General features: G+C 40.8%; 1 protein-coding gene across 2 annotated transcripts in view; it reads right to left on the reverse strand.

Moving 5' to 3' along the window:
* The window catches only part of TEC (tec protein tyrosine kinase), a 100,030-nt gene that overhangs the window by 6,637 nt on the left and 65,487 nt on the right, over nucleotides 1–27,906 (reverse strand). Inside the window, exons 4-14 of one of the 2 annotated variants that reach the window (XM_014534358.1) lie at nucleotides 22,783–22,864; nucleotides 21,977–22,105; nucleotides 19,801–19,841; nucleotides 18,556–18,731; nucleotides 17,138–17,203; nucleotides 12,447–12,501; nucleotides 7,590–7,669; nucleotides 5,941–6,074; nucleotides 2,776–2,850; nucleotides 1,604–1,775; nucleotides 1,269–1,485 (exon numbers count right to left, since the gene is read on the reverse strand). In XM_014534358.1, the coding sequence (XP_014389844.1) occupies nucleotides 1,269–1,485; nucleotides 1,604–1,775; nucleotides 2,776–2,850; nucleotides 5,941–6,074; nucleotides 7,590–7,669; nucleotides 12,447–12,501; nucleotides 17,138–17,203; nucleotides 18,556–18,731; nucleotides 19,801–19,841; nucleotides 21,977–22,105; nucleotides 22,783–22,864 (1,227 nt within the window). The remainder of the gene's footprint in view (nucleotides 1–1,268; nucleotides 1,486–1,603; nucleotides 1,776–2,775; nucleotides 2,851–5,940; nucleotides 6,075–7,589; nucleotides 7,670–12,446; nucleotides 12,502–17,137; nucleotides 17,204–18,555; nucleotides 18,732–19,800; nucleotides 19,842–21,976; nucleotides 22,106–22,782; nucleotides 22,865–27,906) is intronic. The other variant, XM_014534361.1, reaches the window with a different exon arrangement.

Genomic DNA, 27,906 nt, shown 5'->3' on the forward strand with positions numbered 1-27,906 from the left:
TTTCTTTTTTCTTTTTTTTATTCTGGGCCAGCTTTAGCTCTGAGGCTCCAGCTCTTAGGCCTCCGCTGCTGAAAGTAGGTATCTGGTTTGTTTCGGTTCGAAACAATGTATAACTCCAGCTCTGACTCCAGCTCTGAGATCCCAGCTCGCTGAAAGCTGGTTTCTGGGGTTTTTTTTAGCTTCTATGTTTGTTACAATGTTCAAACTGCAGGCTCAGAGGCCTGCAAGGCAGGCGGGGAACGTTGGTTTCCTCCGTCACTGAAGGAAGCAAGCCTCATGTTAGTTTCAAGCTGCCTGGCTGCCGGCCGCCATCTTGGCTGTCAGTTAATTTGCATATCTCCCTGATTAGCCAATGGGAAGGGTAGCGGTCGTACGCCAATTACCATGTTTCTCTTTTATTAGTGTAGATATAAAAGCCCAGCAACTGGAACGGCAGAATGACCAGAATGACTGGTTACTTATGACGTGCACTGTGGCGGCCAACGGGCTCCATCTGGGCCCCGATCAGCCCAGCCCCTGCCCCAACCTCCTACAGCCCCTTCCCCCAGCCAGCCCCGCCCCCGATCAGGCCCCCTCACCTCGATCAAGGGTGGGGGCCAGCCGGCCAACCACCCACAGCCCCTCCCACTGGCTGGCCCCTCTCCCCCACCAGTCCCTCCACCCCAATCAGGGGCAGAGTCAGCCAGCCAACTGCCCATGGCCCCTGCCCCTGGCCAGCCCCCCTCACCCCAATCAGGGGCGAGGCTGGCCAGCCAACCTCCCGTGTCCCCTCCCTCATCCCCAGCCCAACCCGATCAGCCCCCATTGGGGCAGGCCAGCCAGACCCCACCCATGCACGAATTCATGCACCAGGCCTCTAGTGCAGCGGTTCTCAACCTGTGGGTCGAATGACCCTTTCACAGGGGTCGCCTAAGACCATCGGAAAACACATACATAATTACATATTGTTTTTGTGATTAATCACTATGCTTTAATTATGTTCAATTTGTAACAATGAAATTGGGGGTCACCACAACATGAGGAACTGTATTAAAGGGTCGCGGCATTAGGAAGGTTGAGAACCACTGCTCTAGTGTATTATATATATTAGATTTTAAAGAGATCTTTCTGTTAAAATTATGGCACATTAAACTTACCAAGTTTTAAAAATAATAGTGAAATATTGTTGAGAACAAAAATTGGGTATTAACAGATCATTGCTCATTGGCAGACCCCACGTTACAAAGGAATTTGGACAATGAAGGGGAATCGGATAGTTCATAATTTACCAGATCTCTGTGGATGAAGCTGTTTCTCTCCAGGTACTCCATCCCTTCACACACATCTTGACACATGCTCAGCAGCACATCTCTACTAAAATGCCCTTGTCTCTGTCGGAGGAAATTCAGAAGGCAGCCCCTCTCCATGAACTCGGTAACGATGTAAATTGGCTTCTGCTGGGTGCATACACCGTAAAGCTGCACTAACTTCGGGTGTGTCAGTTTCCTGGGAGGGAAGTCATGCGCACACACAGTTACTACAGGAAAAGAAACCACCGGGGCTCATGCTGGGGAGGGGACACTTTAATGCAAAAAGGGGAACTGGAAAGAACACAGTAACTTACATCATCACTTTAGCTTCTTCTATAAAATCTTCCTCACACATCGCGCCTTCCCGAATAGCTTTGATCGCTACTTTGTACTGAGCTCGCCACTTGCCAAGCCTCACCACTCCAAACAGTCCACTCCCCAGCTCCCTCATAAAGGTCAGCTCTGAAGGGTTGATCTCCCATTTTTCTGTGAGACAGACGGGGAAAGTGATAAAATCTCATAAGGAGAACACAGGACAAATCAGTGGGAAATAAAGAATGATAACCAATGTCCATCTCACAGTCACAGGATAATACAATGACTGGTGAGACAGAGCAAACTTGCAGCCTGCATCGAAACTGCACATGTGTGATGGACATGGACAACAGTGCGGTGACTGTCAGGGGGAGAGGGAGGTGGAGGAGAGTATAGGAGGATAAATGGTGATGGACAGAGACTTGACTTGGAGTGTGAACACACAATACAGTGTGCAGATGACGCGTTGCAGAATTGTGCACCTGAAACCTGCACCTTTCGTTAACCAGTGTCACCCCAATAAAAAAAAAATTTAACCGCAAATGGTGGCTTTCCACCCTCCGAGGAAGATGTACCTCTTTCTAAGTTGTCACAATACAAGCAAAGTGAACTGAAGAAGGCAAGAAGATGCTGCATAATAAATAGGCTGATAATAACAGAGCTTGAAAGTTAAACCTTAAAAAAAAATTCCTCCTTTACCAATCTTTCCCCTCTTATTTTTTTGTTGTTTTGTTTTGTTTCCAATTCCAGCAAGTTTGGAAATAATTTAACCTGCTGTTTAAAAGGTTTCTGCCGGATGCAACAAAGACAATCAAGTGGAATGCCTTCTCTATTATCACCATCCTTACTTTTCTGGGAGTAACCAACAAAGCCAGTGAAAGCCAGGAAAGGCTCTGATTCATTTAGATGTAAGATGGTGACTAATTTTCCATTGACAGAGAGTTTTCTGCTGAATTATGACTATGATGAAAACAGAAAACCGAGGATAACGACAGCTGTTCAGTATAATCATCTAAAAACCCAGACTTGAGAAAAAATAAAAAAATAAAAACCCAGACTACAGAACTTCTAAAAACAGTGCCACGGTGTGGCATGCTACACATCTAAACTGGCCTTGTGATGGTGGCTTCTTTTCAGGGAAACCTTGCAGGGCAACGACAACACGAGTTACCGTAGCTGAATCCCGCAGTGGTGGGTGCCTTCTTCTCCTTTGCACTGACTGGGTACCGCAGCCTTGTGACAAGTCCTAGAAATCAAAGAAAGTGTTGCAGTCAACTTGGTTCATAATCAATCTGCATGGTCAAGCGTGAAGCTAAAATCCATAAAATCCACTCATTTAGTCACTCAGTGCTCATCCTCTGTGTGTGCGTACAGCTCTGTGCCATATCCTGGCAAAAAATACAGAGAGGAAGGCAACAAGGAAGAGGATGAGCCTACTGTCTGACAATTTCATACTTTTATGGAGCATGAAAAATCTGTATACTCACACTTTTCTTCATTCAATAAACATTTTCTTTAAATACTACAGTGTGTATCAAGCACCATGCTAGCTATTCTCTTCTCAAACATTTTAAAGGATGTTAAAAGGTTTCTAACAGTTATTATCAATTATTCTTTCATGTTATTTTTAAATATGCAATCTGTACTATGGATATTTAATGAAAATTGATTCTCTGGCCCGGCTGCTGTGGCTCAGTGGATTGAGCGTTGTCCCATGGACCAGGAGGTCCCGGGTTCAATTCCTGGTCAGGGCACAGGACCAGGTTGTGGGCTCTATCCCCAGTAGGGGGTGTGCAGGAGGCAGCCAGTCAATGTGTCTCTCTCATTGATGTTTCCATCTCCCTCTCCCTTCATCTCTGAAATCAATAAAAATATATTTTTTTAAAAAATAGATTACCCAGACATAACAATATTAGGAATCTTAGTGTAAAAAAAATCAGGCTCTAAAATATCAACAACTGGTAATACCAACTACTGGAAATCAATGAGGAACATAAAATCCTTTCATCTAAATTGCTAAAACACCAAATAAGAAGAAATGGCAGGTATCTCTCCTATAAACACCATTGTACACTGTATTTCCTCTATTACAGCATATCTCATACTAACTTGATATCGTTATATACTTCTCTGCCTCCCCTGCCAGACAGTAAGATCTGAGAGAGACAGAAGATCTGGGAGAGACAGAATCAATGACTATCTAGTCCACCATAGTCTCCCTAGAACCTAGCACATTTCCCAGCACGCACTAGACCAGTGATGGCGAACCTTTTGAGCTCAGCGTGTCAGCATTTTGAAAAACCCTAACTTAACTCTGGTGCCGTGTCACATATAGAAATTTTTTGATATTTGCAACCATAGTAAAACAAAGACTTATATTTTTGATATTTATTTTATATATTTAAATGCCATTTAACGAAGAAAAATCAACCAAAAAAATGAGTTCGCGTGTCACCTCTGACACGCGTGTCATAGGTTCGCCATCACTGCACTAGACACTTAATACATGTTCGTTAAATGAATGGAGATAATGGTTAAAGAAATAGTGTTATGTAAACACTGAAAATAACAGAATATGGGCTAAGAAAAGTCCTTTGGGGAATAAATTGATAGGAAATTCGTTCCTCAAATGTTCAACATTGAGTTACCATATGACCCAGCAAATCTATTGTACCAAAGGGAAATTAAAGATATTTCCATGCCAAGACTTGTACACAAATATTCATTGCAGCATTATTCATAATAGCTAAAATGTGGAAACAAACCAAATGTTCATCAACCGATGAATGATAACAAAACGGAAAAACAAAGTCCACACAATGATTTATTACTCATCAATAAAAAGGAATGGAGTACTTATATAAACTACATCATAGACTAACATCAAAACATTATGGTAAGTCAAAAAAGGTAGTCACAATAGAGCACCCATTGTATGATCCCATTTATATAAAATATCTAGAAAAGGCAAATTTGTAGAGACACAAAGGAGATTAGTGGCTGCCTAGGGCTGGACTGCTGAAAGGATACAAGACTTCTTTTGGGGTGATGGAAGTTTGTTTTAGATTATGGTGAGAGTTGGCACAAGTCTGTAAATATATTAATGACCACTGAATTGTACACTTGAAAGTGGTAAACTATGACACGTAAATTATATCTCAATAACTGTTCCAATCATTATCTGAGAAAAGTGAACAGAGTCACAAGTAGAAACAGACTTTGCAAAAGGTGCCTTCAATAAAATTTCAAAAGTTACTTTTTCATAAATTGGGTTAGACACTTGGCTATCCCTGCTCGGTTACATCTTTGAAGTCAAAGGCTAGAAATGTTTCCTGTCTTACCCTGTGGAGCCTCAATGGGCCTAAGTGTGGTTTCATAGTTGTTTCTGGTGTTTGGTTAGTTCTCCCTCTGGGTGGTGAGTGTAGCAGATTCAGGAAGATGGAAACTGTCTGGGACATGATTACTCTCGTCCTTGGAAGCCTATAGCCCAGGCCTAAACCCTGTGCTTGTCTGGCAGCTTCTGTGACAACTCTGACATGGACATATCTCGGATTTTACTGAAGAAAAGAAAAAGTCCAATGCCACTTTTAAAGATGGTATGGCAGGCTTCATGCAGGACCGTTGTGATAGGGTTAGGGACCACTGCAATGGGATTTGAGAGTCAGGGAGAGAGACTGGACTCAACCCCAATACAACATGGGCAAGTGGGAATGTATATCCAGGAACAGGGTGGAGGTCAGTGGATGGAAAATCACTAAGAGAAACATCAGAGGTAAGGGAAGTGGGCAGTTCCGGCTAAACCAATCTAACAGGGTTCTTGTGGACGATGGTGGACGATGAGGAAGTTGATCAGATACTGAGGGTGATCAGACATCAGATATCGAGGGCAGGGGGTTCTGGTTCAACTGACTTAGCAGACCTCCTGCTAAAACTGGATTTTACAAAAAGCGCACAGATGGCCTAGGACAGCAGTTGCCAACCAGTGGTCCATGAGGTCCAAAAGGTTGGCGAGCACTGGCCTACGAGTCTGACTACAGTCTGGTCAAGCAAAAAATTTCTGTCAGTACCAAGGATATAAACCCCAGAAATGTGACATTTGCCATACACAATAAAAATAGCTCATGCCCTAAGGTCCAGACTGAGCTTTTTATGGGACTTGATATTATTTCTGATTTTTCTTTGTACATAGCACTTCCTTAATACGCAGTAATTTTAAATCAATCAATCACATTCTACAAGTAACTACAAAATACAACTGTTCAGGGAAGAACTCATCACAATGTCTGATCATTGGACCCGCTCCCTCTATTGAAATGGGTTCTAACAGTTCACCTACCTGCTGCATTGTGCCTATGATATTCAATTATCTCAGGAATGGAACCAAACGCGTGTTTTTCAGCCAGATAATACTTCTTGGGGGAGGTTGTTGTTTCCTTTATGTGATAATGCCTGAAACCTGATGAGCCTTCTCTGCAACAAAAATCAAAATGTGTTAGAACCGAGGTGGAAGACTGTAACTTCACTCTGAAGACGTGTTCTACCAGGTCACCACAGGGTCCGTACATATGGCCCCTCCTACTTGCTCCACAAATTTTATTCCTCCCCATGTCCACCTTAGCTTTGCTTTTCACATTAAAAGGCAGAAGTTTTTAAAGTTGTCACAGATAACATTCTTGGTCCCTTGCCAGAGATTACAACAGAGAGCATTTACCAACTTTGTTTACCAGCAGTTAAAAGTCTTACAATAGCTATTAGCTGGCTACTGCTGTCTGTCCCTGCTGTTGGAGTAAACTTGCAAATATTCAGAGGACTTACATCCTAAAAGTGAATAAACTAGACTTGTAAAAAATGTACAAAGATCTATTTTAGACATCTTTCTAGAACACAGAGCTTCTGGAGTCATCTCTTGCTAATAATCTTTCAAAGATAACTCCTACTGCTCTTAAGATAAAGCTCAGACCCAGACGATGTGGCTCAGTGGTTGAGCTTCGACCTATGAACCAGGAAATCACAGTTCGATCCCCTGTCAGGGCACATGCCCAGGTTGCAGGCACCATCCCCAGTAGGGGGTGTGCAGGAGGCGGCCAATCAATGACTCTTTCTCATCATTGATGTTTCTATCTCTCTCTCCCTCTTCTTTCCTCTCTGAAATCAATAAAAATATAATTTTTTTTAAAAAAAAGATAAAGCTCAGACTCCTTGACACTGACATGACCTAACCTCCACATTTATTTCTCAGGCTTCTCTCTCCTCTCTTCATCCTGTCCCCCTCATTTTATAATCCAGCTGCAATACACTCTTGTCAGTTCCTGGAACTCATCTTATCCCTCCCTGCCCCCCAGTTCTGGGCCCAGACGGTTACCTGATTCTGAAACATTCTTTGCCCTCCCTCCAATTTTCGCCGCCTCACCCGTCATGTCTCAGCTTGAATGTCACTCGACAATATCAATAACTAACTCAGAGGTGCCTGGGCTAGGTACCTCATTTTCCCCATCCACCCCCCAGCACACAAACAATGCCCTCCTAACATAGCACTTATTCGTACACTATCCTGACTGACTATATGCTTTTCTGAAGCAAATTTGCCCACTAAGCTATTGGAGGGCAGGGTCTGTCTACTTTGCTCACTGTGGTATCTGTAGTGCTTAACACAGTGCTCAGTAATTATTTGTTTAACGTTGCTAACATTTCTATAGCCATTCTCAACAAATTTATATATATATAGACACACACATATATATATATAGTGTAATATACATACATATATAATTTATATGTGTGTACATATAATGTATATATAATATATATATAACTATGAAGCAAATTATTGAAATATCAATATAAAATATAGTATAGACTTTGAAAATCAAGTTCAGGTTTTCTTTTTAATGTTGAAAATTAGGAATCCATATGAACTATAGAGGAACTTCATACCAAAACTATAAATTTAAAAAAGAGAGAGAGAGAGAGAGTAGGATTACTTACCCTCCAAACTTTGTGTAAAGGGAGACTGTGTACATGCCCGGTTGACTGGAATCCCTTACCATAAAACCGCCTTCTTTATCCTGAAATACAAGTGAAGAGAATTGTTTCAGTTCATTAACACATATCCATGCCATGGAGAAGAGTCAAGAAGCCAATCTTGAACGATTATTAGCCTTTACCTAGAAAATCTGCTTTGGAGAAGCATAGCTTCCCAGGAGGGTTCCTCCATATGACTTTCCACAAGATTAAAGAAAGCACGCTCACAATCCCCCCCATCCACAAATCACACTCACAGGATGAGAAATTTCAAAAAGATCATCTCTCGGGGCCCTTTCAGAACTAACAGATAAGAATCTGCGACTCCTTTAAGACTTGGACATGAGAGGGGACAGTTACTGAAAAATTTATTTCTTAATGATTGTGTTTCATTTCATACATTTTTAATATCTGCTAAAGGTTTGATCCTGACCCAATATCCTCTTCTATCTAAATAGCATTTTTTTTCTGTAAATATCTCAGTGCTCTTTACAAACATGTTCTTAAAAAGCCCAAATCCCCCTGGAAATTGATGTTAAATATCATTCTTTACAAAAGGAGAGATGGAGGCACAAGTGACTTAAGCAGAGAAAACCAAAAGGCAGAAGCAACAATAAGTGACTAAAGGATAAATCCTCATAGGTTCCAAGCCAAAGAGCAAGAGAGACAATGGAGTTAAATAAAATCTAATAAGAACAATTAGGGACAATAATATAACATTTTATTGGTAAACAGAATAGTAGCTACCATATGTTTATTGAGAATGTATTCTATTTTAATATGTTCTAATCTGTGGATTTACTTAATCCTCAAAACAGTCCTATGAGGTAGGTACTACTGCTATCCCGGCTTTACTTCGTAGGTAAGGAAATGGGCACAGAAAGGTTGGATAATTTGCTCTAGGTCACATAGCTAATAAGTAGCAGACCCAGGATTTGAACCTCAGGTCTTCTAGCTACCCACTCCTCTAGAGTTGCCGCCAATTGTGGGGTCACCAGGGAGGCATGTAAGAATCCTGCAGGGAAGTCACATGGTTACGTGTCATTTGAATCAAGCAAAGTCACTTGTTATTGCTCTCGCAACATAAACTACAGAAACAATTGCCCAACAAAACCTTGACTGGTGGGGAGAAGCAGGAGATAAGATGAGAAAGCATGAGTTTAAAAGACTGGAAACCATTCATAAATGGAATAGCTGGATAAAAAATGCAGAGAACTGTAGAGGTCACCTGCTAATCTAACTCCTCACCTAACAGATGAGAAATAGGCTAGAAAAGTCACAGTTAGACTTGGGTCACCTTACTTAGCCCATTATAGTTTCCTCGGTACTACATTTTATCCTTTCAAGTTAATCCTTTTTAAAGTGTAAGAATTTCAGCACATTTATGTCTAAAGGCAACTAAATACTTTATTAAAACCTAATTTCTAAAAGGTATCATGTACTTTAACTAAGGGAAATGTGGGTCTCTGACTCCATCTTGTCCAATCTTGCCTGTTCCCATGGCCTCAGGCTAGTAGCTCTGCTTGGTTGCATATGGACATGCTAACCACTAGAAGAATTCTGCTAGCCCCTGAGTTTTACAAAAACAGCCCCTCCCATTTCCCCTTCCCTTGACATAAAAGAAGCCTGAACTCTCTACTTTCTTAGGATGAATTTGATGGTTAGTTTCCCATCTTCTCGGTTGGCACCTTTGGATCAATAAAGCTTTCCTTACTCCAAAGTCTGAAGTTTTGAGTTTTGGCCTTTCAAAGTATCAGGCACACAGTCTTTGGACCAGTAACATACTATTGATATTAATTATTTTAAAACAAATAACTTCAAACAAAAAGGAAAAACACATTTTAGTACCAAAGCAAACAATAAATCAGTAAGAGAGTAAAGAAAATGTTATCCATCTATAGCTATTACCTACTGTTATGGGTTTAACCTATTGTTAAAAGCTTGTTGGAGTCCTAAGCCTCAGGACTTCAGTATGTGGCCTTATTTGGGGACTTACAGAAGGAATCAAGTTAAAATGAGGTCATGTAGGGCAGGCCCTACTTCCAAATGTCTGGGGTCCTTATTGAGGAGAAATAGCAACACAGAGACAGGCATACACAGGGTGAGAAGCAGAGAGGCCTGAAACAGCTCCTTCCCTCAGAGCCCTCAGAAGGAGCCAACCCTGCTGGCACCTTGATTCCAGACTTCTCACCTCTGGAACGTGAAACAAGACATTTCTACTGTTGAAGCCACTTGGTTTGTGGGACTTTGTTACAGCAGCCCCAGGAAACTAATACACCAGTGTTCACTATTAAATGATTAAGAAAACAAAACCCTGTACTTACAGTATTTTTTAGGCTTTAGGAACAGAGGTACATGAAATGACTGGATTCATTAAAATTAACTGGTGCTAAAACCAACACCGTGAAACAAGTATAAACACTTACTTCACTCCTGAGGAGTAGTTCAGCTTTGCTTCTATTCATATTTCTGCAATACCATCTGAACAGAAAAAGATACATCTAAGACCTCAGGTTTCTTAAATTATTTGTTATTCTTTTTAGACTTAGCAAGGTAATATTTCTCATTTATTACAAATACAATAAATAAGAACAAGATATCACTCATAATCTCAGTAATACAGACAACTACTAGCAACATTTAATGTATATACTTCCAGACATTTTCTACACACATTTTTGTGAAAGTGGGATCAAACTATACTTGTTATATCATAATCTAAATTTTTCATATAACTGCATGACTGACATCTTTGCAAAACAATATAGTTCTATGTATCATGGTATGGATGTGCCATAATTTACTTAGGCTATTCTTCCTTATTTAACATAAAAATCATTTCCAATTTTTCACTTAAAATAGCAAGAACAAATTTTCCTCCACAGACTCAAACATGCAGGAAATGTCACTTTACATTATTGTCTTGAATTCAATTAAATCTTATCCCAAGCCCCCATCTCACCAATAGTCCATAGATTTTTTATCTCAAGTCATTATGGAGGCTTCCCCATTGAATTTCAGGAAGAGTCGAAAGAAACAGAGCAAAACAGAAGAGCAGGCTTCCTGGGTCCTCCAGACGCACTGGTTCTGGCCCTGGAGGTGACCGAGGCTCTACTGTAGGAACCCGCTGTGACGAAACAGTGGAGCCTGCCCTCCCGCCAGGCCCTGCACCACTCCGTGCCTCAGCCCCAAGTGCCTGCTGATCTGTTACTCATCAGCCCTTGGGAAATCTTTCCTGAGGAAAGATGGATACTGCCATTGCTAACTTCATCCTCAGAGGTGCTCCACTCTCTCTGCTGCCCCACCCCAACCTCTCCATGAGATTTCAGTTGACCCTTGAACAACAGGGGCTAGGAGTGCTGACACACACACCCACCTTCCCACCCAGAAGTCAAAAATTCTAGTATAACTTTTGACTGCCCCAAAACTTTACTAATAGCCCACTGTTGATCAGAAGCCTACAGAACAGTCAATTCATATGTATTGTATATATTATACTAGAGGCCTGGTGCATGAAATTCGTGCACTGGGGGTGGGGGGTCCCTCAACCTGGCCTGCATTCTCTCACAGTCCGGGTCATAGCAACCAGTTGTTCCACCATTTGGTCTATTTGCATATTAGCCTTTTATTATATAGGATACTGCATTCATACAATAAAGTAAGCAGGAGAAAAGAAAAATGTTACCCAGAAAACCATAAGAGAGAGAAAATACATTAACAGTATTTAGTGTAAAAAAAAATCCATGCAGGAGAGACCAAGATGGCGGCATAGGTAAACACCGCAGACTGCTGCCGCAAACAACCACTTCAAAATCACAACTAAAAGACGGAACGGACATCACCCAGAACCGCAGGAAGGCTGGCTGAGGAGAGACTCTTCAACTAGAAGGAAAAATAACAGCACACCGAGGCTCAGAGGAGGCGCAGTGTGGAAAATACTCAGGTGCGGAGGTGCGCGCGCAAAGCTGAGTTTTACAAAAACAGCCCCTCCCATTTCCCCTTCCCTTGACATAAAAGAAGCCTGAACTCTCTACTTTCTTAGGATGAATTTGATGGTTAGTTTCCCATCTTCTCGGTTGGCACCTTTGGATCAATAAAGCTTTCCTTACTCCAAAGTCTGAAGTTTTGAGTTTTGGCCTTTCAAAGTATCAGGCACACAGTCTTTGGACCAGTAACATACTATTGATATTAATTATTTTAAAACAAATAACTTCAAACAAAAAGGAAAAACACATTTTAGTACCAAAGCAAACAATAAATCAGTAAGAGAGTAAAGAAAATGTTATCCATCTATAGCTATTACCTACTGTTATGGGTTTAACCTATTGTTAAAAGCTTGTTGGAGTCCTAAGCCTCAGGACTTCAGTATGTGGCCTTATTTGGGGACTTACAGAAGGAATCAAGTTAAAATGAGGTCATGTAGGGCAGGCCCTACTTCCAAATGTCTGGGGTCCTTATTGAGGAGAAATAGCAACACAGAGACAGGCATACACAGGGTGAGAAGCAGAGAGGCCTGAAACAGCTCCTTCCCTCAGAGCCCTCAGAAGGAGCCAACCCTGCTGGCACCTTGATTCCAGACTTCTCACCTCTGGAACGTGAAACAAGACATTTCTACTGTTGAAGCCACTTGGTTTGTGGGACTTTGTTACAGCAGCCCCAGGAAACTAATACACCAGTGTTCACTATTAAATGATTAAGAAAACAAAACCCTGTACTTACAGTATTTTTTAGGCTTTAGGAACAGAGGTACATGAAATGACTGGATTCATTAAAATTAACTGGTGCTAAAACCAACACCGTGAAACAAGTATAAACACTTACTTCACTCCTGAGGAGTAGTTCAGCTTTGCTTCTATTCATATTTCTGCAATACCATCTGAACAGAAAAAGATACATCTAAGACCTCAGGTTTCTTAAATTATTTGTTATTCTTTTTAGACTTAGCAAGGTAATATTTCTCATTTATTACAAATACAATAAATAAGAACAAGATATCACTCATAATCTCAGTAATACAGACAACTACTAGCAACATTTAATGTATATACTTCCAGACATTTTCTACACACATTTTTATGAAAGTGGGATCAAACTATACTTGTTATATCATAATCTAAATTTTTCATATAACTGCATGACTGACATCTTTGCAAAACAATATAGTTCTATGTATCATGGTATGGATGTGCCATAATTTACTTAGGCTATTCTTCCTTATTTAACATAAAAATCATTTCCAATTTTTCACTTATTATAATAATAGCAAGAACAAATTTTCCTCCACAGACTCAAACATGCAGGAAATGTCACTTTACATTATTGTCTTGAATTCAATTAAATCTTATCCCAAGCCCCCATCTCACCAATAGTCCATAGATTTTTTATCTCAAGTCATTATGGAGGCTTCCCCATTGAATTTCAGGAAGAGTCGAAAGAAACAGAGCAAAACAGAAGAGCAGGCTTCCTGGGTCCTCCAGACTCACTGGTTCTGGCCCTGGAGGTGACCGAGGCTCTACTGTAGGAACCCGCTGTGACGAAACAGTGGAGCCTGCCCTCCCGCCAGGCCCTGCACCACTCCGTGCCTCAGCCCCAAGTGCCTGCTGATCTGTTACTCATCAGCCCTTGGGAAATCTTTCCTGAGGAAAGATGGATACTGCCATTGCCAACTTCATCCTCAGAGGTGCTCCACTCTCTCTGCTGCCCCACCCCAACCTCTCCATGAGATTTCAGTTGACCCTTGAACAACAGGGGCTAGGAGTGCTGACACACACACCCACCTTCCCACCCAGAAGTCAAAAATTCTAGTATAACTTTTGACTGCCCCAAAACTTTACTAATAGCCCACTGTTGATCAGAAGCCTACAGAACAGTCAATTCATATGTATTGTATATATTATACTAGAGGCCTGGTGCATGAAAATCGTGCACTGGGGTGGGGGGTCCCTCAACCTGGCCTGCATCCTCTCACAGTCCGGGAGCCCTCAGGGGAGTGGACCTAAGCTGTCAGTCCGACATCCTTAGCACTGCTGCGGAGGCGGGAGAGGCTCCTGCCACTGCCGCTGCACTCGCCAGCCATGAGCCCAGCTTCTGGCTGAGCGGTGCTCCCCCTGTGGGAGCTCACTGACCACCAGAGGGCAGCTCCTGTGTTGAGTTTCTGCTGAGACCTTACACAAGTTCACTTAGTCACACAGAGGAGGAGGAGAGTCCCTCAAAGGAGAGAACATTTCCATGCTAAGCTATACCCAAAAACTCATGGTACTGAATCACAAACTTCATAAAATCCTTATCTGTAATTCCGTGAGTCATAAGGGAGTCCTGGACCTGCGCAGTTCAAACCTATGTTGTTCAAGGGTCCACTGCATAAGCAAGGAGGCCAAAGAGCATGAGCTCAGTTTTTCTTAGGCCTTTCGTTTTAAACTTGACTTTTTTTGTTTGTATTCAATGCCCTTCCGTGGGCAGAAAACCCTCTACCAAGTTCATATTTCCTGAGGTTCCAATGTTATGAAATAAGGTTGGCCCCTCTGGACATCTGAATTTTCTCTGAACAGAGGCAATAGTGACTCTGCTGAACCTGTCCTGTCAGGAAGAGCTATACACACAGGGGTATAATGTGAAGGAGCCTGTGTGGTGCTGCCATGCAGATGCCAGCCCACGTAAAGCTTGCACACGCCTGTCACAGAAATGCCTCTGTTAGGGGGCATTTAGCTCCCCTTGGAGAAGGAACTATACAGCTAAAAAGCAAGCCCAGGATTTGTAAATAACTTGCCATTCCATTCTTAGATATCACAACTCCAATGTGAATGACGTTTGCAGATTGGCTAGTCACTTCAAAACACCCCAGAGGAACAAGATGTCATAGTGGTGTTTGATCCTACGCAGAAAGCACTGAGTAGGATCCCGGCCAAGCTTCTTGGGCAGGGTGGGTTGGGTAAAGCATAAAAAGAAAACAGGTATAAATGAAGAAAAAAATAGAAAACAACCAATGAACCAGCTACCGATCTTTGCCAGTTCTTAATTTGGCCCTTGCCACCTATGCCACCAACTCAAAGCCTTATTCTAGACTTTTTCTTGTTGAAGGGCCCTTTCATTTTTGTCACCTTCTTGCTTTAACATCTTTCCATTAAGAACATCTTATTGACCATCACCATGAACCCACTTTCTTTCCTGCAGCCGTTCCTCTGAGCATTTCCTCCCCAAATTGTTACCTGGCTGTGGAGGTCAGAACTGGGTTATTAGGAGCCCTGACTAGGATTCTAACAGGCCTAGGAGCCTCAGGTCCACAACCCTGAGTTCAGCCCAGTGGACAGGGTGTTGCCTGGGCTGCTCCTAGGCCCAAAAAAACAGCAGAACTCTTGGTTTAACAGCTGCCAACAGGCGTTTTAACCTTGGGGACGTTTAAGAGTGCAAAGACAGCAGGAGAAGAAGGGGAACTCTGACTGTCACATTAAGAACAGGTTTCCCCTTTTCATCCGGCAGGCGTGGCACAATGCCATGTGGAATCCCTGACCTCTGGCACATGGCCGAGGGGACTCCCACGCCGAGACCTTACACAAGTTCACTTAGTCACACAGAGGAGGAGGAGAGTCCCTCAAAGGAGAGAACATTTCCATGCTAAGCTATACCCAAAAACTCATGGTACTGAATCACAAACTTCATAAAATCCTTATCTGTAATTCCGTGAGTCATAAGGGAGTCCTCACATTTTAGGGGATTATCTGGTTGTCAAGTACACCCCTCTCCTCAAGGTCCCAAACCTAGCCAGCAACAGGGCCAGCCCTTGTGACTAGGTTCAGAGCCCCTCCTAATATTCCATGATGCTAATCTTGAATTCAAAATTTCGTGGCATGTTTTAAAGAAAGCATTACTTCAGAAAAGTTAATGTGTTGGATAAAAATACCCACCACTCCAATACCTCAACTGTCCATGTAGAGCATTATTTCATAGAAGACAGTCCTTGACCTGTTAGTTCTCGATCACTTTAAAATCAGGTCCAAGTTTTCCCTTTTAGTTTCTTCTCTAATTCTAAGGATTTGGCTATATTTTTCTAAAATATTTTTAATCTGTTTTATTGATTTTAGAGAGAGAGAAAGGGAGAGGGAAAGATAGAAACATTGATGAGAGAGAAAACATTGATCGGCTGCCTCCTGCACCCCTCTACTGAGGATGGAGCCCGCAACCCAGGCATGTGCCCTGACCAGGAATTGAACCAGCAACTTCTTGGTGTATGAGATGATGTTCAACCAACTGAGCCACACCAGCCGGGCTCCAAAAATATTAAGAATAGAAACACTATTTTTATTTATAAATTTTTATTCTATCGCCTACTTATAAACAACCTTGAGGGATCATACCACTAAATGCTGTCACTTTTGAACCTATTCATCCTTTTCTAGATCTTTAAGGTATACTCATGTTATAAGAAGTGACACGGACAGAGGAAACAGCTTTTCATTGTTGTTATTGTTGTTGGTGGTGTTTTTAAAGAAGTAAATGGAAACATCAGTCCATTTCCTTAGTATAACCACAAAAGAGTGTTTGTTATATATGAGCCTCTCATTAAAACCTGGCCATGCACAGCTAGTGGCATATGAGTAGTATGCCCATTGCTTTCTTTGTAAAGTAATCTGACTGCATGCACTAGGGGTGTTAGCCAGTTAATAACTAGCCGTTAGCCCAGTACACTGATTTTTAGAGATCTGCTTTAAGACAGTAAGCAGGAAGAGGGTTATCTCAGTTATTTTTACATATAAAGATGCCTACACAAACATAATGCCTCACAAATAAGAAAATGATTATATAAATTATTGCACATCCATGTCACATGCCTGGCTATACCCCCTAGGCCTAACACAGTACCTGATACATGCTAAGGTCTCAGCAAGTATTTGATAAATTTATGACAAAGAAATATAGTGCAGTTATAAAAGTGTTTCTGAAGAATATTTAATGGCACGAGGAAATAGATTCATAATGTTCTATTAAGTGGAATAAACACAATATAAAACAGTTATCTATAGCATGACTCTATTTTTTAAAAGACTGGAGAAAAATATGCTAATTTTGACAGATCTATTTTATTTATGAGTAATTTTTCTTACTAACTTTTTAATATTTTCAAACAATTTTAAAACAATAATCATATATTATTATACTTAGAAAAAAATAATCAAACATGTTTTTTAAAGGCCACTCTGAGAAACTATATTCTGATTTCTTGAATGAATGAACAATGATCTTGCATTTCAAAGTCAGTTAACGTGTGATTTGTTTAAAATAAATTCAATTGTATTGCTTGTATGAAACCATTTATACATAGTACCTTCAGGTAAAGTGTATTATAGAAATGAATTCTCTCAGCACCTTTTACAACCTAGACAACTAAGTTAAGCATATGTTAGTGCCACCTTCTAAAGATAATGAAAGATATCCATTAACCTCCACAATTCCTTACGTAATTAGGAAATGAAAACACTTTCTGGTTCTCCACATTTACAAAATAAACATTTACTTACTCATATTGATCTAAGTTGTTTGATTTCTTTCCTGTTACATAATTACTTGGGATATATCCTTCACTCCTAGAAAGAAGAAAAATACTTTAGGTAAATTGATATTATCTTACTAAGAGGTTATTAAAAGAAAGATTATTGCCTTCTTAAAATAATTAAAGTATAATATTGCCTAAAGTTTATAAGAAAGACTAGCTGACCCCCGATAAGTCAATATAGCGATAGCATTTAATGCTTTACAAAGTCCCTCCTCATTTGATCCTCACAATGATTCTGAAATAGGCAGGCATTCTGTACCTACTTTCTGGTGGGGAAACCAAGGCTTAGAAAGATTAAGAGGCTTTCTCAAGGTCCCACACCAGGAAGAGGGTTATCTCCGTTATTTTTACATATAATGATGCCCACACAAAGCCAGCAACAGGGCCAGCACTTGATCTCGTCTCTGAACTTGTGGCTAGGTTCAGGGCCCTTCCTAATATTCCATGATGCTGGTCTTGAATTTAAAACTTCTTGGGAAGTTTTAAAGAAACCAATACTTCAGAAAAGTTAAAGTGTTGGATAAAAATACCCACCACTCCAATACCTCATGTAGAACATTATTTCATAGAAGGTAGTCCTCGACCTTTTACATCAGTATTATCTGGAGTGCTTGTCAACAAGGCAAATTCTTGGGTCATACCCCAAGAGATCTGAATTGAGAAGGTCTATGTGAGGCCAAGAAATCTTTGATTTTTACCCCATATGACTCTTATACACATTATAGTTTAAGAATTCATAATAGGTGGAATCTTGGTAAAAGCCAAGATTCTCCACATAAGAAAGAAGAGATACATGTATAACATTTAAAAATTGAGTGAAAACCTTGCAATCTTCACTCTGAATTGGAACTATTAGTAAGAACTCATAATACATTCACACAAAGTGTGTATGTATAGCTCTATTACACTGAGAAAGACCTAGAAGCAATGACAATCCAGTAGCAGTTATAATCCCAGCACCCCAACTATTGTCTCCAGATATTATTTCTTGCTAAGAGGAGCTAGCACACACCTGACAGCAAGTATTTTATACATACAGTCACATACATATAGATTCTCTCTCTCTCTCTCTTTTACTTACCTCAGGGGGTAAAAACATAAAAATGCAGCTTTTCTCAAGATAAATAATCCAATTAAACATATCATGGATGAGAAAGAGACCAGTGTAATATATTCTAATTTCTGGAAAGAAGTGGTCAATCCATTCACATTTATTGCATCACTGATAAGAATACACTGCGTTACTGCAAAGTAATAATGTGTACTTTCTCTTATGGCCAGTGGAACCAGTCTCATTCCATGGGAGTTATACATTTTCCTCTTCTCCTCAGCACTTAACCCCCACCACCCACCGTGTGTCACACACAGAGAGGGAACACTTACCCATATTTATCTCTTGCTCTCCACCAATGAACATCATTCTTTTCTAATATGATATACTCTTGGCCTCTCTCTAACCTGAGATCATGTGCTTCTGTCGCTTGGAAATCATACATAGCTACAACTATTTCTTCACTATTATCCTCTTCTTCAGGTGGAATTGGTGGGGGAGGCCTTCGCTAAGAAAAAGAGAGAACATGTGAAAGCTTAGTTTTCCGTTTGTGTGCAGTCAAACACCGAGTGATTCACACATCACCACAGAATAAAGCAGAACCCTCCAGTCCGCCTCATATCATCTGGTGAACCCGCCCATAAGTCTGATGCTACTGGACCTCTCCTGGGTTTCAGAATATAGGACAGGAGTAAAAACTATCTTTAAACTTCAAGAGGCTTCTGCTCAGGGGCAGGGGCAGCTTTCCAGGAAGAAGGAAGGGTGATATGTGAGTAGAAACCAGAAAAGGGAGACCCGCTGCTCAAATGGCCTGCAATGGGGAAACACACCATGGAGTGGAGACTTTTATCTGGTCTCCTCCCACTCAAAGGAATTTACATCTGTCTTCCTGTGTGCGAGACACACACTTAGTACCTACTTATCCTTAACACATAATTCCCCATTTACAACTGAGGAAACAAGGTTTTAAGTAACCCACTCAAGGTCACTCCTATCAGACTCACGTTGGATCAGGCCCTGTCTGGGTCCAGCGTACCTGTGCTTCCCACCATATCCCACTCTTCAAAGGTGTGTCACTAAATCCGCGCAATCACTCCTGTGCCATAAGACTGTGGGTTTAAGACTAAAATATTCCTGTGAAGTCCCACACCTCTTACACAATTCTCTTTTTAAAAATATTTTTTTTATTAATTTCAAAGAGGAAGGGAGAGGGAGAGAGAAACATCAATGATGCAAGAGAATCATTGATTGGCTGCCTCCTGCACACACCCTGACTGGGTGGGAATCAAACCCTGACCTCCTGGTTCATAGGTTGACACTCAACCCCTAAGACACACCAGCTGGGCCTCTTATACAATTCTTGAAGCCAAACTACAGGCAAAATGCCAGATGATAGTAGGGGCCCCAATGACAGTATCTGATACGATTAATACTATTTGACACCCCCAAAATCAAATAAGCTAGAGCACATCTGTTTCTGATATGATGGGGGTTGGGGTGGGGCATACAGCATCACCTGAATGAATATAAACATACTCAATAAACTGCAAGTCCTTCCAAAGTTAAAGGCCACCTACCTTCTTTGTTTCTGGTGCTGGAGGTAGTACTTTTCTTATACCTGAAAATGACAACAACAAAAGTAGGTCAACATGCCATCTACCAATGATTGATCATTTTAAGGAAAAATGAAAATGAACACATAGGCGAGAATTCCACTCTGACTCTCTCAGTATGGTGCATGTAGCTTGTATTAATATTTGCAACAGAATTTTAACATGCTGTTCAAGTCGGTTTGTATTTCTGTCTTTCTGAACAGGTTGTAAAGGCCATAGGGATTGGGGCCTTCTTTAGTCTTTGTAAACAAGTGGGATTATATCAAACTAAAAACCTTCTATTAAGCAAAGGAAACTGTCAACAAAATGAAAAGGCAGCCTATGGAAGGGGAGAAAATATTTGCAAACCACATATCTGATAAGGGATACATACATAAAACATACAAGGAACTCATACAACTCAATAGCAATAATAATAACAATCAAAAATGGGCAAAGGAGCTGAAGACATTTTTCCAAAGAAAACATACAAATGGCCAACAGGTATATAAAAAGATGCTCAACATCACTAGTCTTTAGGGAAATGCAAATCAAAACTACAATGATATATCACCTCACATCTATTATAAGGGCTGTTACAAAAAATACAAGGGATAAATGCTGGTGAGGACATGGAGAAAAGGGAGCCCTCGCGCACTGCTGTTGGGAATGTCAACTGGTACAGTCAGTATGGAGGTTTCTCAAGAAAATAAAAATAGTTCTACCATATGACCCAGCAATACCACTTCTGGGTATATATATATACACAAAGGAAATAAAATCAATACCTCGAAAAGATATTTGCACTCCCATGCTCACTGCAGCATTATTCACAATATCCAAGGTATAGAAACAACATAAGTGTGTTGAAAATGTGATATACAAGGTGTCCCCAAAACATAAATATACACTTTAACAGCTGGTAGCTCAATTGATGTTTCATTCTTTTCAGCCAGACTAAGCTTTGAACAAAGGAATTTCACCCTAAGATGCTACTGGAAGTTTGAAAATGCAGTTGAAGTACAAACACTGCCTTTATATTTATTCAAAGTGTCCCAAAAATGTATATACAGTTTAACACCTAATAACTCACTTAATTTTCACTTTTTCAAGTTTAACTGATTTGAAATAATGGGTGAACCAGACTAAGCTTTGAACAAAGAAAGCTTATCCACTAGACTTTTTTATGGGGACACATAAAAGATAAAGTTTACAGAGCAAAACTGGCAATAGTTAACGAATTGAGGGCGCACAAATACCAAACAAAATGATTCCTGATGTTTGCAATTCCACTGCTTTGCATTAACAGCAGTGCCTGGACCAGAACAGTCATCAGTTTGAAAACAGGCATTGACAAAAAAAAGTATTAATTACTGTACATCCTTTCAAATTTTGAAAATGAACTGTATGTTAATAAAGACTAACTTTAATAATTATTCAAAGTATGTATACATTTTTTGGAGATACTCTATAGGTGTCACCCATATGGTATCAGTTATATATGGAATCTTAAAAAAAAAAAGTCAAACTCATAGAAAAGTGAGCTGGGAGTAGGAAAACAGAGATGTTAGTAAAATGGTGCAAACTTTCAACTGTAAGATGAACAAGGTCTGAGGATCTAATGTATACCATGGTGACTATAATTGATAACTCTGTAGTGTTTAAATGAAATTTACCTAGCAGGTACAACTTAAATGTTCTCACTCATACACAAAAAAGGGAAAACATGTGAGGTGATGGATGTGTTAACTCAATGGGAGGAATCCTTTCACAACACGTAAGTTTATCAAATCATCACATTGTATCCTTTAAATATATTACATTTTTATATGTCAATTATACCTCAATAAAGTTGAAAAAAAAGGTGATGATGATGATGCCATACTAGGCTCACATTTTTAATAGTTATTTTTAGCAGGCTTCCACACTGCGATAAAAGGCCCCACAAACTGATTAGACATTTTGATTCCATGAAATGGTCCCACTACTAACTAAATATAATTATTCTTACAAGTACACCTGCCCAATATTTACGCTGTGCTAGAAAGTGCAAAGGCCACACTTAACCAACCTCAAAATCAAAATCATGTCACTTTCTCACTCCGCCAATAATATGTACATCCTGAGCACAATACAATCATAGAACAAAATGAATACTTACTACTCTCAAAAAGATTATATTTTTCACATCCAGGTGCTAGCTTTTCAGTTTGTCTGCAACACTGATAACTCCCATCTGCCCAAAACTTAGGATGATATTTAATCATAATATTATTGTTGTTCTTTATTTCTGAAATTCATAAACACATTAAATGATTAGTGAAATAAGGCAGAGATGATAATGTCTCTTTAGTAACAGTCAACCATTCTTTATTTCTCAGATTCCATATTTATTATGAGAACTACCTCATAACATCATCCAACCCAGCATTCAGAAAAATCCATATGGTTCTCTTTTGCCTCCTTTTTTTTTTTTGGTGAAGCACCCTTGTTAGCAGAAGTAATCTGGGCTACACTGTAATGGATAAGCAAAGAAGTCAGCCCACCACCATTCTGTTTTACAGAAGAAGCAATGAGGGTCGTATGGGACAAATCACTCATTTAAATACTTTAAGCAAAGTCAGTTCATCCACACCGAATGTTGACTACATTGTCAATTTCTTAGAAAATATCAAATCCCGTTATCATAAAAGCCCAGTGCTTTATTGGTTTTAAATATATCATGCACTAAATAAAACCATGCTTTTCTTAGAAACTATGTATATACCACTAGAAGGAATCAGATTATAAAAAAAGAAGTTATCTTCAATATGTAGCACTTAGGTAACAGAATGTCCTTGGAGAAACACTTATTGTATAGTAAAAGATTATAAATGCAAGATACATTAGCTGTGTTTCTATTTTAGTGATAATAATGGTCTGTCCTAAAATTATATACAGATTAATATTTCATTATAGGAGTTTTACCTTCTTTCAATTTCTTCACCCACTGGTCCCTGCTTTGTGCACTAGGTGCGAAAATGTAAAGTGTGTTAGCATCATGAACAACCTAAAATGAAAGATAAGACGGAGTCGGTGAGAAATACTCAGACACAGCACTTTGTCTAGCACAGAGCCCTTGGTACCACAGACACTGATAAATGATTCTGAAATAAGTGAATAAAAGTCAGTTACTTTGGATCCAAAGAACCTAGATTCCTGCCTCACAAAATGCATCTATTTCTTCATGTCTACATCGAGTAGGATACACATTTTGCAAAGGACTGTGCTTTATAGAAGAAAAAGTTATAGAGGCCAGGATGCTTCAGTAATCTGGTTATTTCCTGTGACCTAATTCACTAAAGCTCCTTAGATTAACTTGGTGTAACAGGGATGATTCTAATCCAGTATTTTTCTGAATATTATTTACTGGTAGATAAATGGACTACTCCTGAGGCATCACTCCTATACTTTCTTTTTGCCACTAGAAATAATTGCAGTAGCTAACTATTAAGCACTGACTATTCTAACTCTATGCTAAGTGCTTTACACACCTTAACTCAAGGATTCCTACCATCAAGGTCTCAGTATTTTATAGATGAAGAGACTAAGGCCTATCCATGGACTCTTCACTCCTGTGTAACACCAGGAGGCACCATTCACACAGAATGCACTGCGAGTGGTACCCATAATGTTGTGCTCCTTAACTTGCCTGTCATCATTTGCCAGGTATTCCAGAAAGCCACGATCCTGATTCCAAAGCCCAAACTTCCAACCAGTGTCTCTTTTAGAGGCAACTTTTATCAAACAACTAAATAGTCTTATTACTCATGCTTTTAGTATCCTATATAATAAGAGCTAATATGCTCATTAGACCAAACAGCAGAACGACCATTTTGTAGAGCCAACGACCTTCTGGGTGAAGCCGGGGCTGCGGGAGCCCAGGCAGCTGGGGTTGCGAGGGCCGAGCCCCTTGCACGAATTTTGTGCATCAGGCCTCTAGTTAATAATAAAATTAAACTTGGGAAAGTAACCCAAGAATTTTATCTTTGGTCTTAATGCCTGTCACAAGGCAGAAACACCTTGATTGTGTAAAAAAATATATATGGACAATGGAAAAAGAAGGGGACATATGTAATACTTTTAACATAAAGATTTAAAATCTTATATAATAAAAGCCTAATATGCAAATTGTCCCCTCGACGGGGAGTTCAACCAAGGAGTGGGACTGGCCAACCAACCGTGGGAAGGGAAGCCCCGGCCCATGGCAGGCAGCCGCTAGGGACCCTACCCCTGCATGAATTTCGTGCACTGGGCCTCTAGTATCTGTAATAATAAAAGCATAATATGCTAATTAGACTGGACATCCTTCCGGACGAAGCCGAGGCTGCGAGGGAAGCCCGGGTCCTGGGTGCCAGAGGGAAGCCAGTGCCGGCAGCTGGGGGAAGGAAGGCCTACTCTTGCACAAATTTCGTGCATCAGGCCTCTAGTCTATAATAATAAAAGCGTAATATGCTAATTAGATTGGACGACCTTCCAGATGAAGCCTGGGCTGCGAGGGCCAAGGCAGCTGCTGCGGTTGCCTCAGGCTGAGGCAAGCCGCCCTGGATGCGAGGTCTGAGCCCCTTGCACAAATTTTGTGCATTGGGCCTCGTGTGTGTGTGTGTGTGTGTGTGTGTGTGTGTGTGTGTGTGTGTGGCTAGCAGCCTCTCTTCACCACATCAACAGCCACTGGATTGAACACAAATAGCTCTTTCATTGGCAAATGGCTGTGCCTGGCCATCTTCAATAGGTAATTCCTTCCCATCATTTCAATCAAATAAATTTAGTCTAAGAGCAATGTGAGCACCATAGAACAACAGTGTCATATTTCATTCAGTGATGAATTAATCCAACTAGCATTTTGATGGGACTACATAGATATAAAAACATATCAAACAAGAACCTTATTTTCAAGATGTGGATAGAAATACTTTATAACAAGACAGAAAGTGAGACATGATAGAGAGGTAAAGATAAAGCACTAAGAGAGATGTGGGGATCTACATTGCCTCGTTTGGTCCATGATTTTCACACCTGTGATAATGTAATTTTAAGAAAATAAATATCTATTTGATATTCATCATTGTTCCTGGCACAGAAATCCTAAAACCCTTGGAATATCCAGTGCCTAGAGTGACAAAGATGTCTTTTGTTGTGCTAATGAGGTGACTTCCGGAAAGTACCTAAGGATGAGGGCTGGTTGTCAATAGAGCCAACCTTGTGATTAAAGGGTTGGCACTTCCAGTCCCCCTACCCCACCCCACCCCAACTCCAGGGAGGGGAGAGGGACTAGAGACTGAGTTCAATCAACAATGGCCAATGATGTCATCAATCATGCTTATGCAAGGAAGCCTCCATAAAAACCCTAAAAGGAGCAGGTTCAGGGAATTCCTGGGTTCGTGAATACGTGGAGATGTGGGGAGAGTGGAGGACATGACACCACCATGCCCTTTCCCCATGCCCTGTCCTATGCATCTCTTCCATCTGGATGCTCCTGAGTCACATTCTTTTATAATAAGCTTGTGATCTAGTAAGTAGAATATTTCTCTGAGTCCTCTGAGCTACTCTAGCAAATTACTCAAGAGGAGACTGAGGAAACCTCTGATCAGCAGCACAGGCGATAACTTGGGGTTGCGACTGGCATCTAAAGTGGGACCAGTCTTGAGAGACTGAGCCCTTAACCTATGGGATTGATGCTGTCTTTGGTCAGATAGTGTTAGAATTGAAATGAATTGTAAGACACCTAGCAGGTGTCAGGGAATTACTTGGTGGTGTGTTAGAAAACACACAATAGGGTGGTGAAGGCCTGGGGTGGGGCAGGAACCGTTGGTGGGGGTCAAGGGGGAAGAAGGGGGGGCATCTGTAATACTCTCAACAATAAACATAAAAGAAATTAAAAATAAATAAATACATACATACATACATAGAAAACACACATACACACATTGGAAATGGGTGTCAGAATCTTACCCAGGTTCGTCAATGCAATCAACTCTGTACCTAAGAATTAGGTAAAAATGTACCATGAAACAGTCATTCTGAATTGAACAGGGTTATCTGGAAAGAACTGCTAGGGCTTTGAACCTTCCAGAAACCTGGGTGTGTGGTAATAATTCATTACAATAATCCATTTTACTAAGTCTTTACATCAGGATTAGCACCTACATACACTGGCCCATTTAATCCCTATGGCAGCCCATGTCTCTATTAGCAATAGGACCCTCATTTTCCAGATGAGAAAACTAAGGGAGGTGAGCTTATGTCATCTGAGTAGGATCTGTTTGACCTACAAAGGCCCTTCTTGTTCATGTTTCCCCCAAACACCTTGATGGGGCCCCTGGACCAGTTCCCTGCTGGAATCTGCCTTTTCGGGGTCCAGTCTAACTTCTCCTCAAAGCTCACCTCTTGACAGTATGGTGAGCCTGTAACGTTGTTAAAGTTTTTTCAAGGCTAGCCAATCAGAGGAAAACCAATCCAAACACAGAGTTCTGATAACCAAGACTAGATACATTACCTAGCTAACTTGGGACATTTGTATTCCTATAAAGAAATATCTACAGATAGCACCCTCAACCCAAAAGATGACCATGAATGTGGCATCTCAGGCAAGCCGGTGGGTGAGCTATCTGGGTCCAGTATCTTCTCTCAGCAAACCCCCGAGCACACCTGGAGGCCACCTCCGTGTCACCCACGGGGACAGCTGACTGGGGCAGAGGGCACGCAGGGAGCCATGTCCCTTCAGTGTGTGCTTCATCTTCCGGTGAGTCATCCTGCCAAAGCAGACAGTGTCAAGGAGGGAAGAGCTTTGCAGACCTTGTGGTACAGAAGCCAGTTCAATGAGGATGAAATATACCACCACCCCCACCACCCCCTTAGGAACAATCCTTAGTCCTTACCCTCCCTCCTATTTGCATCTTCATCCACTCACTCCTTTATTCAAGAGACCTTCAGGGACAATGCATCTAACAGCTGTTAGACAGACAGATCTGAGTTCAAAACTCAGGAAAGAAATGCCACCGCCTGGGGAACCCCCTTGCCATCAGCAGACTCAGCTAAGGAAGCAGCTGGCTCCTCCTCCTGTGTTCTCTGTTCCATCCTGGGCGAGAATATGCTGAGCTGGGAAGCAACCTCTTTTTCTTTCTTAGTGTCTTTTGAAAATGTCTACTTCTGCTTTGCTTTGCTTTTCCTTTTTTTTTTTGGCATTGCATCTGCATGTGATACAAACTTTCACTGTGAAGATGTGAAACTACAACCCGAACTTTAGGTTATACTTAATAAAATAAGAGAGTATTTTTTACCTTTTAAATCTTGCTGGTTTAAATCACATAGTTAAAGCTCACGTTTACCTCTTCTTCATTTTTAAGGCGGTTTTTTAATTTTTCTTGTATTTATTCATCTCAACAACTAAAAATGGTTCTGGGTGGAATGCTTCCTGTTCTCATATTTTCCTCATCATTCTAAACTGCTCCAAAGTGTGCATGGCAGATCTCTTTCTCTTGGAAAGCAAAACTTCTAATTCTGAGCCTAGACCATGAGAACCGTAGCTCCCCACATCCACCTGCCACCCTGCAAATGTCTAGCAGACATCAGAAGTGTGACGAACAAGATTTCAATTGGGCTTACTTCTAGATCTGAGGTAGGTGTAGTGTTAATAGCAGCAGTAAGAGAAGTAACAATAACAACAATAACAATAGCTATTACAGTAGTTAGTTAGTTAGTTAGTTAGTTAGCTAGCTAGCTAGTTAGTTATTAACAAAGGAAGGGAGCAAATGAAATCAGACTTAAGCCTGATTAACTAGGAAGGGCAGTTTCACAGACTCCCCAAGGGACAGCCACTTCCTCAACGACAGGGACCTAATCCTTGAACAGACAGGAAGAACTGCTTTCCACACTCCCCCAGGGACAACCTGCCCGTGCGCTGGGGATGGGATGGGGCAGGATGACACAGTGGGAAATACCTCTGCTGAGGCATGCGCAACAGAAGCCAGATGATGAAGCAGGACCATAAGGTATATGCAGTGGGAGCCCAAATGGCAACACAAAGGGGAGGAGTCTAGCCTGGGGAAATCG

This window comes from Myotis brandtii, unplaced genomic scaffold (genome assembly GCF_000412655.1).
Source record: "Myotis brandtii unplaced genomic scaffold, ASM41265v1 scaffold10, whole genome shotgun sequence".
NCBI lineage: Eukaryota > Metazoa > Chordata > Mammalia > Chiroptera > Vespertilionidae > Myotis > Myotis brandtii.